The following is a 15,765-nucleotide window of genomic DNA, read 5'->3' as shown; positions in this document are numbered from 1 at the left end:
CGCGCTGGCGGCAGTTTGAAGCCCCTCAGTGGCGCGCGCGACTCGGCCCGTTCCGTTCCGTTCCGCTCTGGGCCGCCCCGGTCCCGCTACCTCCGCGCTCCGCTTCCCCGACTCGGAGCCATGGACGTGACCAGGGGCTTCTTCGGCAAGCTGCGGGACCTGGCCCTCACGGTGGAGAAGGATGTGAAGCAGCTGGAGCGGGCCATGCTCCGGGAGGACGTGGGTAAGTGCAGCCCCCGGCCATGGGCCGCACGCCTGGGGCTGGTGGCTTCGCGCTTGTTCCTCGGGGCTCCTTGCCCGATTTGCGTTCCCGCCTGCCACTGTCCCCCTGTGCTCCTCTGGGAGGGCCTTTGGTAGGCCCGGGCGTGAACCTGCGGGTTGCTCGGCTGTGAATTGTTTGGGCTGCTCCTTGTTGTCTCTCTGAGCGCCTTTGTGGGTGTGTGGTTGAGTTTTTGTCTTGGAGAAAGATAGGATGATCGGGATGAAATGGGAATCACATTCTTGCTTCTCCTTCTTTTCGTGGATCGATATAGGAAAACATTTTCAGGTCATGTTCTCTCTCTGGGCAGATAGCTCAGGCTTCTGATTGTGTTTCTATGTCATGTTACGTAGCAGGTGCCCTCTTTTACACCATTTGCATTAGGCTTGGTTTCCAGTGAAAAAAGTAACGACTGCTGCGTCGTGTATGGAACAATGCATCTGCCCACGTGCAAGTTCGGTGGAAGAATTCAGTTTTCTGCTGATACTTATTTTTCACTGGTGTCTATATCACTTTTTTCCGACTTCATGCAAGCTCCTTAAGGATAAAATTTTAGCATAAGTAATTCTTGACAGCCCAGGGACCAACCCGTTTTATCAATATCTTCTATACATCAATTTCTACAGTGTTAGCTGCAACATTAAAGTGGAAGCCTGGGCAGTTTCTCTGTGGAGTTTAACACACTGTACAAAGGGCAGGTTTTTGCTGTGCGGGGTACCCGACAGAAACTAGTTCTCTCTGGTTTTTTCTGTATTGACTCGCTCTGTCTAATGTACAAATCCAACATCTCTAATATCATAGAAACATAGAATGGTTCGAGTTGGAATGGACCTTAAAGATCACCTGGTTCCAACCCCCTGCCATGGGCAGGAACACCTTCCACCAGACCAGGCTGCTCAGAACCCCATCCAATCTGGCCTTGAGCACTTCCAGGGATGAGGCATCCACAGCTTCTCTGAGCAACCTGTTCCAGAGCCTCACCATTCTCACAGCAAAGAACTTCCTCCTAATATCTAATCTAAATCTGCTCTCTCTTAGTTTGAATACATTCCCCCTTGTCCTGTCACTACATGCCTTTGTAAAAAGACCTTCTCTATCTTTCTTGTAGGCTCCCTTCAGGTACTGAAGGCTGCACTTAATTCATCCTGAAGCAGCCTCTCTTCCACGCTCAACAATCCCAGTTCTCTCAGCCTTTTCCTTGTAGGAGAGGTGCTCTGTCCCTCTGACCATCCTGGTGTCCCTCCTCTGGACTCACTCCAACAGCTCCATGTCCTCCCTGTGCTGGGACCCCAGAGCTGGATGCAGCCCTGCAGGTGGGGTCTCACCAGAGCAGAGCAGAGGGGCAGAATCCCCTCCCTGGCCCTGCTGCCCACGCTGCTTTGGATGCAGCCCAGGACACCTCTGGCTCTCTGGGCTGTGAGGGCACATGGCTGGGTCATGTCCAGCCTCTCATCTGCTAATACAGGAAATTGCATTCCCACGTAGAATGTTACTCACATGCTAAAACACTAAGACACCTTTTTTACTTTCCAAACTCTTTTATGTGAACGTGAATCTCGAAGACTACGAAGATGAATCTCCAACAACAGTCTTGCATGACCTCCACTGTGAAATCAAGACTCAGAAGGTAAAATCTTACCTCACTTCCTTCTTGAAAAATTACATGCATGTGCATGTTCCATAAACTTATGGTTCTGTTTTGATCAGTAAGCCACAATTCAGCTTTGTTGGTCAGCAGTTATAACCCTTATTTTTACTCAGTTACCTCTGAGTCCTCATAATGGCCATGGGTATTGGGGTAATGCCCAAAAACTTGTGGGTGACCCGAAGTACATTTAGCAATGTTTATTAGTTTGCAGTCACTATCGTCACTCAGGTAAGCAGGGAACAAAGGTTACAAGGAAGCTGTAGCTGTGCCAAGGTATGAGGAGAATGATTCAGGAGCAGCAGCTCCCAACAAAAAATATAAGCTTGCTTGTTTTCCATGAGCAGCCTTTAGAAAAAAATCAATCTTCACAGAAGTTTCAGTACCTTCAGCCATTCAGTTAAACTTGTGGAAAATGTTGTTTATTTCTTATACAGAAGTAGGAAAAATGGGTTATAGAAATGAGCAATATAGAGTGATATATATTTATATATTATATATATTTATATCACTCAAATAATTGAGTGATATAAATGTGAGATTTACCTTTTGCTCTGCAATAATTCTTTGTACATATAGAGTAAGAGTCCAAACTAATCTCGTATTTTTCTGGAGTTAAAGCATTTTTTTTTTTTTTCAAGGTTACCAGTAAGTAGTTATCATATTGTGAACTGTCATTACAGTTACCTTTAAAAGTTTTTATACACTTATGCCCCATATATTCCTGGTGTTCTGTAGGTGTATATACCTCATGGTTTTCAGCTGTAGAAAAGACCTAAATTCACTGCTTATCTTCATCTGAATTGCAGTTGAATACTTACTTCCAAAATGCTTCATGTGTAAACAACTAGCTTGTGATGATTTGAAAACCAGTATTTTTATGTTCCACTCCCCCTCTCTGTCCCCAAAGGAAGATATTAGTGCCAGTCTTGATAGGAGTTGCTCTGAAAAAAAAGCAATTCGTGACTTTTTGAAGGCAAGTGAAATATTGATGCAAAGAAATTCAGCAGATCTTGGAAAAATAAGAGAGCTGTTCCAGAAATATGGCTACAAACCACATGTCAAAGACTCTACAGGTAATATTTCTTGTCAATACAGTATGTGAAGAACAGTATCATTTTTGTAAAATGTTTCTCTTTATCTATGTGTATATTTCTATTAATTAAGAGATCAAGTACAACCATGTTATTTGCTTTATAATAATAGCCAGAGGGTAAAAGATTTTGTTGTGATTGGTGCCATAAGAATAAACCAAAACACAAACACTTGGAGTTAGATCTTCTGGCATGCCTTTAGGTTAGTTTGTGTTGAGGTTTGGGTTTTTTTCAGTAATTATATTCAGAAAACGTGTTAGCAAGCATGTTTTTGTAACCCAGAGAATTACGCTGCTTCAGCTTCTCATGCATGAGGAACTACTGTAGATGCACCTCCGTTGGTTCGTATTCATATGTGGTGGTTTCATTAACTTAAACCATCCTAGAGAAAATCTTAAAATGTCTGTTTCACAGCACAAATGGGGCAAGAGAAGAATGTGCAGGAATTAGGTGGCATGTGACAAGCAGTGGCAGCTTGGTTGTTGGGGGAAGGAGGTCCTTAATCCAGTCAGAAAATGCACACACAACTGTCTGAAAAATCCAGATGTGCCAAATGAGTTAAAGTACTACAGCTGTCAGTACTACACATACTCCTTTTGGTATCAAGAGCCCAATCAGTCTTCAAAAAGCCTTTGATGGGGCCTTAACCTTCCCTGAGCATTATCCAGTCTTTACACAAAATTATGGTTGTGAACCATATTGATGTCCAAGTTAAGCTACTGTAGCTGTTTCACACAGATAAGGCAGAAGGCTCTGATTTTTATAGTACCTTTCTTCCTATACTCTCTTTGCTTTTAAATAAGTCTCCAAACAGAGTTACAAGGTTAAATTATTTTTAAGTTGTATTTTTAAGCTAAGCGTATCTGAAGACAAAATACCAGTGCATCCCAGAAGGTGCATTACTTTAAATAGCCTCCCTCCCCCTACCCACCTCACAGAATCAATTAAGTTGGAAAAGACTTCTGAATCATCAAGTCCAACCTGTGGCTGAACACCACCAAGTCAACCAGACCATGCCGTGTCCAGTCTTTCCTTAAACACCTCCAGGGACAGTGATTCCCTGGGAAGTTCATTCCAATGTCTAATCACCCTTTCTGTGAAAAAATTCTTGCTAATGTCCAACCTGAATCTCCCCTGGTGCAGCTTAAGACTGTGTCATCTTGTCCTACCACTTGTTACCTGGGAGAAGAGGCAGACCCCCACCTGGCTACAGCCTCCTTTCAGGGAGTTGCAGAGAGGGATAAGGTCTCCCCTGAGCCTCCTTTTCTCCGGGCTGAACACCCCCAGCTCCCTCAGCTGCTCCTCACAGGACTTGTGCTCCAGACCCTTTCACTTACTACATCATGCAGAAATTCATCGATGTTTTGGGGTGGTTTGGTTTATCTAACTCCAGAAATGTACAGATTACACATTTACGTATTTTTGCAGTGGACTCTTGTCATCTAAAAAACTATCTTCTTTCATAAGTTTTTAGTTGCTGCTTCATAACCTTTCTTCAATACTGTTTTTCTGAAGAATGAGCATTCTAGTACTGCCTGCAGCCTTTGCTCTTTCCCCAAAAACCTTTCATCTCTATGCAGGGAGAAAAATACTCTTGTGTAAAAATCTTTGAATTTCATTTTCACTAGAAATAATATTTACCAGAGTGAATAATATTTAGCAGAGTGAAATTCAGTAAATATGTGACTTATAAATATAGTTTAGCTTGATACAAGCTTTTGCTATCTGTTGTAGCTTCAGGTTCAATACTTTAAAGTGAAAGAAGGAATCTATTTTTTACAATAACAAGTAAAAAAATTTGAATACTGGGGAAGTGTCCGAATTTATTTTATAAATTCTTAAAACAGGAACTTCTGACGTAATTTTTTTTTCATTCCTTTTCTTAAAAAGAAGAGGAGGAGGAAGTTAACTGTGAATCAGCAATGTCTGTCCAGAATAAATCTGATGAAGAAAAAGCAAATGATGTACCTCATCTATCTGCTTGTACTGAGAAGCCACTGTTGCCCAAAGACCCACTGCACAACCTCCAGCTTTCTGATTTTGGCCTTTCACAATACGCTTTCTCCAGGCCTTGGAGTGCAGTGAAAGCACAGCACACAACAAGTGCACATCAACAAAAGCCAAAGAATGAGACTCCACTAAACCTGCGAACACCCCGTGCTTTGCCCAAAACACCGAAATGTAAGCTGAAGATGGATGATTATGAATGTGTGACACCAAAACTTGAACACTTTGGCATTAGTGAACATACCATGTGTATGAATGAAGATTATACGATGTCACTTATTCATAAAACTTCTCAGACAATCAAAAAGTAAGTTACTGGAGTTCAGACTGTTTGTCTACTGAATTTTCTGTATTTTCTTCTTGCTGTACTAATTACTTGCTGCTATCACCCTTCTCTTTGTCTTCAGGTGGGTGATTGTTATCTCTTAGCTGGTTGGTCCTGCGTTATTTAACTCTGTACACATCTTTTCACATACCCATTGCAGTGCCAAATGCTGACATGAAATACATCTGATGTGCTCCTTGCCTTGACTGCACCATAAGAATTTTCCATATACAATGTATTTACAAAGAGAAAAACACAATGTGATCTGTTGTTTTCCTTAACCATGGGTTTGGGCCTGGGCTTGTCTGCCATAAATATTATACAGCCAGTGTAAAGGTTTCAGAAGCTTTAGTAGTGTTAACAGAAAACAGTTTGTAAAGCATTCAGTAAATTTATAGAAGCACTGTGTTGTTTCTAACATAAGCCCCACCTTACAGTTTGCTCCTTTTGTTCCAGTCTTCTGGAGCTGAAAAGACTTCTCTAGATTTTCACTGTTCTAATTATAAAGAAAAATAATTGCAGCAGTGAGGTCATGCACGTAGTTAATAGGTCATGTTTTTATAGTTAGTATTAGCAATATGTTCAATTTTAAAAGCTGACAGTACCTAAATACTTGATATTTAGAGAAATTGTTTGGAAAACAAGGATCATATGCATGAAAGCCACTTAAAAAATTCTATGGGTTCTACTCATTGTAAAAACTAAAAATCATAGGGTTTCAACTATCTCTAAGACTTCAAAGACAAAACTGACTTGAAAAGTTACTTTTTTATTTAACCCAAAGTTTGAGATGTGTTCATCTAAGTAAAATATACTGCCTCATATCCTGCCTATACTGTCTATTGGGGGGTTTTTTAAGCTTGGACATTTTGTAGAGAAGATCTAAATCTGATTATCATAGTTAAGATTACTTTTTAAACACTTAAAACAATTTTCTTTAAAGAGACAGTTTTGTGTGTCGGTTAGGGAAGCTTCCACATTTTGCCTGGTACTCTCTCTTAACTGCATGTCCCATTTTTTCACTAGAATATATTGGATATGAAAAAATAGTTTTTAAAATTTCTGTTTCCAGTGTTATGGAATTGATATTAAATAGCTTGTTACTTTGAAATCACTAAATTTTCTTTTAAAATAATTTTGGAATTTCTCCCTTGAAATAGTTATGTAATTACTAAAATTGCTTTAAAGCTCTATTGTATTTGATTAAGATAAACAATCTTATTTAAACTTAAAAATTCAATTAAAAATCTTTCAGTGTTCACAAGACTCTTATTTGTTTAAAAGCAGAAAAGATTTCCTCTTGTTCTATAGAATTGCTTAGGCAACAGGCAGTTCAAAATAAAACCCCCAACACAGAATAGGCATCTGTCCTACCACGGGCATCTTTTTGGTTGGTTTGGGTTTGGTTTTTTTCTTAATGCATTAGGTTGAAATCTCAATGTATTTGGTCATTTGTGGCTGGACTGAACATGTGCATACTACAAACTGCAGAAGAATCACAGATAATAAATCTATAAAACATTCATATTTGAGAAAACTATTTTTTTACTTGCATATTCATTAATGAATACTAGAAAAGCGATCAGGTTGGCAAAATTCCTTTAATTGTGACCTCTTCATAATACTTGAGAGCTAATTGGGGATTTGGTTTTCAGGTTGGTTAAAGGAGATGATAATGGAGGGAATTTGCCAGAAATGACAGTCAGGGAAATCATGGTTACTCCTGCATCAAAATCAAGTACGAGAGCTGAGAATGGTAAGTTAAAAATATATGAAATAAATATACATATGCATTTTTACAGAATGCATGTGTAAATGCATTGTAAGCACATGGTAAACTTAAATTGTATTTCTGGTTAAATATAGTTAATTCAGGGCAAGTCATTGTATGAGTACTAATGTCTAAAAAATGTTGATGGCTTCCATGGGAAAGTTTCTCCCTTTATAAGGTATAAATCTTTCCTCATTCTTGCACTCATATCCAACTGGAATTATGCAGCAGAATTAATCATTTTGTAACTGCAGCTTACCCTTATTTGAAATAAAAGTACTGTTTTGCCAACTTAGCCTTTTTTTTTTCTGAGAATACCCATTGGATCTGTTTAAAGACAGGAAAGAAAGGGGCTAGCAAGACAGTAATTTAAGACTTTTAAGAGTGATGCTAAAACTTCTTTGAGAGGAGAAATAGGTTATTTTAAAAATCCGTAAAAATCTTGGGACAAACATAGTGACGATTGGGTAAATGAGAAGGGAAAGCAATGTTGATTTAAGCTGGGCTTCTTCTGTTATATTCAGTAGTGGGACTAGAATGACTACTTGTTTCTGCATTTGCTGCTTTTAAGGAATATTGTAATTTGGATGGATCAAACAAAATATCAACTAAAATGATAAACATGTTTTAGAAAATGAGACTGGAACTGCTAATAGTTATATATGTGTGTGCACGCATATATTTTTAATTTTATTTTGCTCACCCTTGATAGCAGCAGCTGACTGGATGGCTTCTCCTATGGTATTTGTGTTCTGTACTCCTGATGTGAAGGTCTCTTCCAAAACAAATAGTACAGTATCATCAAGGTCGCCAGAGACAAAGGAACAGCCTTTTCCCAGTCATGCAGCAACACCACAGTGTCCAGATTTTCAAACAAGATGGCTAAAAGCAGAAGCTAAGGTAGTAAATAGCAATTATATACATTTTCACTTACTTTGCCATAAGCAGATTTTTAAATCTCAGTTTGGTATTCTTTTCCAATACTGTTTTTTTCTTATGTCACTGTAAAAGTTTTTTCTAATCATAATTCTGTAAGAACATTTACTAAATATCTTACCTAACATAAGTAAATTAACTGAAGGCATTTAATACTACTTTTGCAGCAGCAGGTAAAGCCAGGGGGGAAGATTGAGTCAATGACAAAGAAGGATGCAAAAGATACACAATACAAAGAAGATAGAATTCCTTTTGCTGGGTGCTCTGATGAGAATCTTAAACATTTTGGGGACTCTTCCCCTCCCAAACTGAAACACTATGACCAGTTACTCAATACTCCTCCACCTCCAGAAATAACAAGGATACCAGATGATGTTCTAAAGGTTAGCTAATATGCTTTTTTCCCCTATTTTTAATATCAAAATACTAAAATTAAAAGGGCCTAGTTCTATCTGTAATCCATCTGTTTTGAGTTCTTAGGTAATCCTTTTTATTCCTGTTTAATGTTTCCTATAGATTCTTTCCCAATATAATCATAAGGTAGACTCTTCTAAAGCCAAGGAAATGGAGACCAAGGCAGGAAATACTACAAGATATGAAAGTGATTCCACTGATTACTGCAACAAAGAGAACAGGTATGATTACATTTTACAAATTTGGTTAAGAAATTTTATTTGTAGGAGGTACAAAGAGGCTTTAATGTACTGAGAAATTCATGCAGTTGCTTGCTCCTCAACTACCAAAACAGCTCTTGCTTCTGTGACTAACTGGATTTTGGCATGGTAAAAACTACCCGTTTTTAAAGAACAGATATTATAGTTGATGGTGTGTTTGGATCCTCCCAAATTTAAAGCAAACAAACAAAAAAACCAACAAAACCGCCAATGAAAAGGAAGGCAGAGTTTTACTGTGGGTTTACCTGTAGGTATACTTTGCTTTGTGGCAATCAAAGCACCAGTGAATGCTTTCTGAGTAAATTTAGGCAATAAACCAAAAGAATTTGGTGAAAAGTATCTAAGTGAGAACTGTTTTCATAGTTGTTTTGACAAAGACAAAATTCTTTGAACTGAAAAGGTACAATAAGTATGAGTAATCTTAGAACAAGTGAATAATAGTTTTATAAAGAACACCATCAATTTGAATATAAAGAAGTTTTTATGACAACTTTATCAAAGTGTAGATATTCCTGATTCAATGTAATATATATATTATGCTAGTTGATTATCTGTTAAACTTAGAGTCTCTACAGACTATTTTAATAGGAGGTACAAAAGGTACAAACCCCAGAGTTCCAGTAAGGAACAAAACCCAGAGTGAGACTGATAAAAGTTGGTATCTTACTATACTTAGGAGTTGGAATCCATTTGAGTAATCTCACTTTAGCTGATCCTTCATTTTTTGTTGTCAAGATAAAGAAGACAAGTTTTCAATATTTTTGTCTTCTGCTAATTCAAAATACGATTCAAATAAGCTCACAAACACATCTGGGTATATTTTCAGAGGATATCGTGGAGTTTTCAGGCCAAACATCTGAAATGAAACTGAAGACCATGTTGAAACTGTTTCACATTCATGGATCTTGTCACCAAATCATAACAAGTTCAAAAAGCAAAAGGAAATACTGGTGGGAAGAAAGAGCCATACCAAGAAAAAGCTTTTTTAATGGAGAAAAATTCTTTATCCATGATGTGGGTAAACTTGTTTGAACTAACAGCTTGTGCTTAATTTTCTATGGACATTATTGCCAAAATCTATTGAGGGGTTTTAAATATATTACACTTCAAAGAGGAATGGAGATTCATGTTCAGTTGTGTGTAGGATTGCATTTGCAGTAGGCTGTAGAGAGTGCAGTTAGGTTGTAATAGAAAGAAAGTCCAGTATAGTGCTTAAAAAAGTGGGTATCTCTGGCTCTTCTGGTGACTCCTACACCATTTCAGGGCTGAGGCTGAAGTCGGGTACCTCAACAGTCTTTGGTATCATCAACAGAAACAAGTAATTTTTTTTGTATTGGAAGAGTAACTCCTTCTTTACTGTTTAAAGCACTTTGGTGCTTTTAGTGATTTCTGCAGTGCCAAGATGTATCTGACACATTCCTGCATCAGACTGGCTATTACTTCTCTGGCAGACAAGTGTTTCCCATGCAGCTTCTTTCTTAATATACATCGACATAGTTATCAGGTGCTATGCATCTGGTTTCTTTGTAGTCTGGCTGGACTGTTAAATTATTTGAAAATGTGGAATTGATATTGGTTATGTGTATCTTCAACTGCTGGAAGAATTGGCTGGCAGGAGTGTAGGTGATTGCTTCCGCTCCTGCTGCTGCCATGTGTATTCTCTTCAGTGCTGCTGTCACTTCTAAATGTGCACATCTAACCCTGCAGTAGCTGACCAAGCTTAAGTTCTCAGAGCTGTTTGGCACTCTTTTGGTAGTCATAGTAATTAGGACTTTGTTCTACTAGCACTTTTACTGTTTTCCACTAGAAAACCCAGCTACATACCCTTGTTTGGAGCCAGTTTGCTGTTTGCAGTGTCAGCTATTCCTCTGACTCCAGGTCTGCTCTTATCATTTGTCTTCCAGTTGTTGACTGAAAGTCTATCATTTATATGAGGGCAAACATGCAACGCATGAGAAAGGAGAGACTGTCCCAGGAGATGGGGATAAGGGGATGCTTTTCTGAACTCTCAACTCCACATTTTTTTAAGTCTTCAGAATATGCAAACATCTAGAGATGCCTACAAGTATTTCTTCAGTTGCTTAGACAGACTTGTCCTGATTAAAATTTAACAAGTAAAGGTGCCTTTTTCCTGCTATTACAGTCGTTTTCCAGGATAAGTGTACATCAAATTAATTGGAGAAGGTGATTTTCTACTAGTTCTGACCTGAGCACGCTGTCATAGAAAAAGCTAGTTTCTGTTTAAAAGAAAAGTATGTATTAATGTGTCAGTCTGTGAGGTTAATTAACACTTTGGGATACTAAATAAATCTGTCTCAAATGCTTGTTGTCTGCTATAAGAACATTTATTTGTTCTACCCATCCTCTTCAGAGAGTGAAGGCCACACCCACTTCCAGCGTTTTCATAGATTGAAGCCTGGTGGGGTGAATGCTGGTTCTGAAATTTCATGGCCTTGGAAAGGTACGAAGTATTCTTGCTGCAGAGCAAGAGTGTTTCAACCCGACAGATTTACCACCGCTAAACAGGAGGGATTTCACAGCCTGCATTTTCCCTCCACAGCACTTTATGACTACGTTCTTGCCCAGAGGCAAGCCAGATCTCCTTTTAATATGAAATGGAACAAGCAGCACTTCTGTCCCAGACCTTGCTGTATTCCCCTTGCCTTCAACTAACAAAATTCACAAAAGAGCTTTGGGAAGTCTTTCCCCTAAACTTGGGAACACCTCAGCACTCCACTGTACTTTCCTGCATTAGTGCTGGGGTTCTCACTGCAAGGCACTCGCATCATTTTGCTTGCCTATTAATATTTTGTGCTACATATCATTAATATGAGAAAGGCTCATCCTGCTGCACTCTAAAGTTAGTAACGTGTCAAAGTGGGAATGATGAAAAAGTACTTAAATTTTACATGTTGGTTTGTTGTGGAGTGAATTTCTTCAACAGCATTGGCCTGTCAGGAAGTGCAGTTTGGATAAACAGCTAAATAAGTAGCAAACCTCTTGCAGAAGCAATGTACAGTCATCACCTGAAAACAAGCAAAATTCCCAGAGTATGGTTCTGTGTTGTGCTTTATTTAGTTTAACTGGGCAGGGGGGGCTGCTTCCACTAGAGGCTGTTTCACCAATTCCCCTGCACAGAATCTAGGGATTGTACAGTTTTACAATCGATTTCTTCACTTGCCAAGACACTGAAAGGCTAATTACTTTTGTTTTCTCTTCTAGTTTGTCCTTCCCAACAGTAATCTCAAGCTCAGCATTTGCCCATGTGAGTGCTGGATCAGGTGTAAGGGAAGGGCAAGAACAGGATCACATCTCCTAGCAGTGCCTGCTCTCAGAAAAGATTGAAACCAGCACAAAATTGCTCTTTAGTATTTAAGAACATCTGAAAAGTAACCAAAAAAGCGTAGCCTTTACTTTTCCTTCATTTGCTGTGGTTCTTAATATTTTCTCTTTTTTTGTTGTTTGTTTTAAATATATAAAATTTGTCAGCTAATAGAAGCTTCTCTCCCTAATGCCATTTATTGTCAAAGGAGCATCTCAATTGTTCTGCCCAGGAAGCCCCTTAATAAGGTGGTCAGTGCTTTCTTATCTGGGAAATACTTTGCCTAAGGTTGAACACAATTTTAGATCTCTCAGTAAAATGAAACTTCCCAGATGGTTGTCAAAGGGATAATTGACAAGCATTACTTCTAGTGCCTCCCACTGTGTTTTTATTGATGTTTTTATTAACCACTGAAGCAATAATTGGAGTCTAGGCTTCCTTGTTTTTTTAAAGCACCATGGATGCTTTAAATTTCCTGTAAAATGTCATATTTGCTTTGTTCTCACTTGTCACTATTCAAATGTTCCAGCACTCACGGTGGTTGCACGTGCTCCATCAACAGCTGTAGCTGGTGTTGGATCTGCCTTCTGTTTTGGGAGTACCTTGTTGTTTCCCCATGGGACAATAATACAGATATTGTGGCATTTATATGGAACGAAGAAGATATCCAGTGGCCACACTATGGAAGCATGTGTGTGTTAGTCCAAAGGAGTACAACTCTCTAACAGGAAGACATTGGCTGATGTTGCCTATATCAACTTAAATGTAAAACCTTATGCTGTTCTTGCACCAATACCTATTTTTACAAAGAGGCAATTGACATCATAGTAGGGACCTGACCAGATCCATTAATTTCTTTGAACTTGTCTTGCCTAACTCAAGTTGAAGAGTTTAAAAAAAAATGTCCATTTGTGGGAAATACTCTTTTTTTTAACCCAGGTCACACAAAGTCCAGGCACGAGAGCTGAGACAACAACAGCAGATAATTGATTTGCTTTGGTTTTGGCAGGTTGAACCTTAGCTGTTGCATTACTTACAGTGCTGATCTTTGAACACCACCATGGCTGTCATCATTCACTTGCTCTGACACAATAGGATTTCAGAGACCTCCTCATTTTTCCATGCTTTCCATTACAAAAGTGAGATCTTGCTGATAATGCTTAATGTTTTCCTGCTGCATTGAAGCTGTTTCTGCTTTTGACCAGAGCTGTGAAGTAGAATTTAAGTGTCCACAACTGCTCCAGTCAGACAGCAAACATGGAAGGAGGACTGTGTCTAGTAGTGCCCAGGTTACTGATGAAGTGTAGGAGTGAGTTGTCCTCACTCCTTAAACTACAGAGGGAATTAACCCCCACACCAGGACCTTTCCTAAAGGTGTTGCAGAATTTATATCAGGCTTGTGCTGCCACTGCAGCAAAGGAGCTGGCTGCTCTTCTGATGCTGTAGTCTCTGTTCCTGGATGTATGTACATGTGTATACACACACATATGTACCTGTACTGGAAGGGTAATGAAATCAGGTGACTGTGAAAACTTAATTAAGGCCTGAGCATGTGGAAAAGAATCATTTTTCCTCCCCGTGTTAACTGAAAGCCTGGCTAATGATCAACAGTGGCAGCAACATTTATGTAAGGTGTAACAAGGCAACGGTGGGGGGGTTCTTGGTGAGGAAAAAAATAGCATTTTTGATATACCTTCTTTTCTGTTTATTAGATTGAAAAAAAACATTGCCTTAGGTGCATAAAATGAGGGGACTAAATTGAAACTAAGAGTCAAGTTTGCTTGGGGACGCACAGCAGACAGTCCTTCATGACAAGCCAAACCTAGACAGACAGGAAACACACATCAGAAGGGACACAGAAAGAGCAAGCCCCATCTACGGGAGCAGGGCAGCCTCCAGAAGGTGCTGCTGAGGGTAAAAAAAGAAATTAGGGGAAGTTATCTCGGTTCTGTAGCTGGGTCTGTTTGATGGTGCTGCACCCCACAGGCAGGAAGTGGAATGCTTCTGACCCGCCAGGGAGCCCAGCTCACCGGGCTTGCTGCTGCAGCCAGAAGCCAGGGAACACAGGCTGGAGACCTGTGGGAGTGATCTGGATGTTTGTCACTGGTTGGAGGCAGAGAAAAAAGGCCCTCTGAGAAAGGACAGGGAGAAGGGGAGGCCTGGAGAGACACCTGGAAGGGAAGTGGGGGTAGGTGTGGTATCCCTGGCAGGGCATGGGCAGGAGGCAAGAGCTGCCTGGGCTGCTGGGCAGGGACGGTTACCTCAGAGAAATGTCAAAGTCAGGAAACCTTTTCTGGAGAGCTGTCATCCTAGTTCTTTGCCTTACTCAACTGGGAGGTAAAAAGCTTTGGAGGAGTGGTTGCTATTGACAGGGTAGACGTGTAACAGAGTTGTGTCTCTTAGGCCTTTAAACATCCAAGAAAGAAAAATACCTCATCCAGCTGCATTGATGAGGGACAAAAATTCCTCATCAAATTGCTGCATACAACGCAAATCCTGTGGATTGACAAATCGGGATACAGCGTTGTCTACACCACTTCCTGAGCATATGGGATTGCTCGCTGTTGGTGACCGTGTTTTAATTTCCCCAAACCACAGTGCTCTACATATTTTGCTCTTTTTAAGGACTGACATCCCTCCTCAACTTTCATAGTAGCTTTTGGAGTCAAACACAACCAGGTCACTGACTGAATTCCCTCCTGTGCACTATGAGGTGAGCTGGTGACAGCTTTCACTTCCCTTCCACCTCTTGCCACATCTAGATGGTTGCACCCTGGTGCTGTCTGCTTTCACAGCTGCTGCCATCAGCTTGGATTGCCAGGTGGATTGTTGATGCAGGAAACCCCCAACCTCAACTACACTAATCTCTCAAGTGTCTTTTCCCATAATAATAGGCTCTGCACTTCTGCATTACCTTTCCGTGTGATTTGAGAATGAGAGATGTTTATCCTGAAACAGCTGGGGAAGAAATCAGCTGAGGTTTATACATTCATGGCAGTCAAGGAAAGGTAAACTCCTCAACCAAACAAGCTGAATGAACTATTTGCTACTGAAGGCAGTTCCGCACGTTCATTTCCTGGCAATTTTGCTTCATATTGGCCACCACATATAAAGGCAGTAGCTGTTCTTTTTCTCCGCCAGCTGGGCAGCCACCAGCATTCCCTGGCCCTGTCTCCCATTCCAGCAGCAAAGTCAAGTCACCTCCCAGAGCAGCTGAGTCACAGCCACAGGCTCAGTTGCTGCTGTTGCCTTATATAGTGACTACATTTAAGAATTATCCTTAAATGCAATTAAAGCAAAAACCAGCACACAAAACTGAGGAAATGCCCATATTCCTGTGTACCTCTAATGGCAAGTTTGTCCTTCCCTTTGGTGGGAGCCGTGCAATTCTGTAATTAGGTGCTGGTTACCGCACTCATTCTGCATGACAGATGATGCCCCAGGGCAATCAGTGAGACCACTTAGCAGTGGTCTTTGCTTTTCTGTCTGTCCAGGTCTGTCAAGCGTCCCCAACCTGAGCAAGCCTGCCCCTGGTAACAGAAGTCCCTGAGCTGTTCTGACATGGATTCCTCACAGCAGCAGTATTTGGAGCACCACTGCCTCAGATCAGAGGTGACTGTGCCACAGAAACACATCCCACCCATGCCAATTCTGGCAATAAATCAGCTCCACTGCCACTTTCAGGCTCAGTCCTTTACACGCAGCATTTATAAGTGTCTTTTCTTGAGCTCT

General features: G+C 40.3%; 1 protein-coding gene and 1 long non-coding RNA gene across 11 annotated transcripts in view; one reads left to right on the top strand and one right to left on the bottom strand.

Moving 5' to 3' along the window:
• Positions 1–19: 19 nt before the first annotated feature.
• SKA3 (spindle and kinetochore associated complex subunit 3) overlaps positions 20–15,765 on the top strand; it is a 38,935-nt gene continuing 23,189 nt past the window's right edge. Inside the window, exons 1-10 of one of the 9 annotated variants that reach the window (XM_048294838.1) lie at positions 22–223; positions 1,822–1,886; positions 2,815–2,980; positions 3,115–3,117; positions 4,889–5,312; positions 6,986–7,086; positions 7,814–8,001; positions 8,205–8,420; positions 8,554–8,672; positions 11,951–12,439. In XM_048294838.1, coding sequence (XP_048150795.1) covers positions 121–223; positions 1,822–1,886; positions 2,815–2,980; positions 3,115–3,117; positions 4,889–5,312; positions 6,986–7,086; positions 7,814–8,001; positions 8,205–8,420; positions 8,554–8,672; positions 11,951–12,056 — 1,491 coding nt within the window. In that variant the 5' untranslated portion in view covers positions 22–120 and the 3' untranslated portion in view covers positions 12,057–12,439. Of the gene's footprint in view, positions 224–1,821; positions 1,887–2,814; positions 2,981–3,114; positions 3,118–4,882; positions 5,313–6,985; positions 7,087–7,813; positions 8,002–8,204; positions 8,421–8,553; positions 8,673–9,537; positions 11,036–11,950; positions 12,441–14,927; positions 15,042–15,527; positions 15,639–15,765 lie in introns of those variants that run through there. The other 8 variants (XR_007201636.1, XM_048294841.1, XM_048294840.1 and 5 more) reach the window with 8 other exon arrangements.
• Positions 218–7,890, bottom strand: LOC125321668. Of its 2 annotated transcripts, XR_007201638.1 has the most exons (4): positions 7,805–7,890; positions 5,761–5,826; positions 2,726–2,848; positions 218–796 (listed from the first exon to the last, which is right to left on the bottom strand). It is a non-coding gene; the product is annotated as an uncharacterized LOC125321668 (long non-coding RNA). The 2 variants fall into 2 exon arrangements; XR_007201637.1 differs by lacking the exon at positions 218–796 and having other exon boundaries at positions 2,517–2,848.

Source organism: Corvus hawaiiensis, chromosome 2, assembly GCF_020740725.1.
Source record: "Corvus hawaiiensis isolate bCorHaw1 chromosome 2, bCorHaw1.pri.cur, whole genome shotgun sequence".
Classification (NCBI taxonomy): domain Eukaryota; kingdom Metazoa; phylum Chordata; class Aves; order Passeriformes; family Corvidae; genus Corvus; species Corvus hawaiiensis.
The sequence above is the reverse complement of the archived record's forward strand: the minus strand, read 5'-3'. Positions and strand labels throughout refer to the sequence as shown.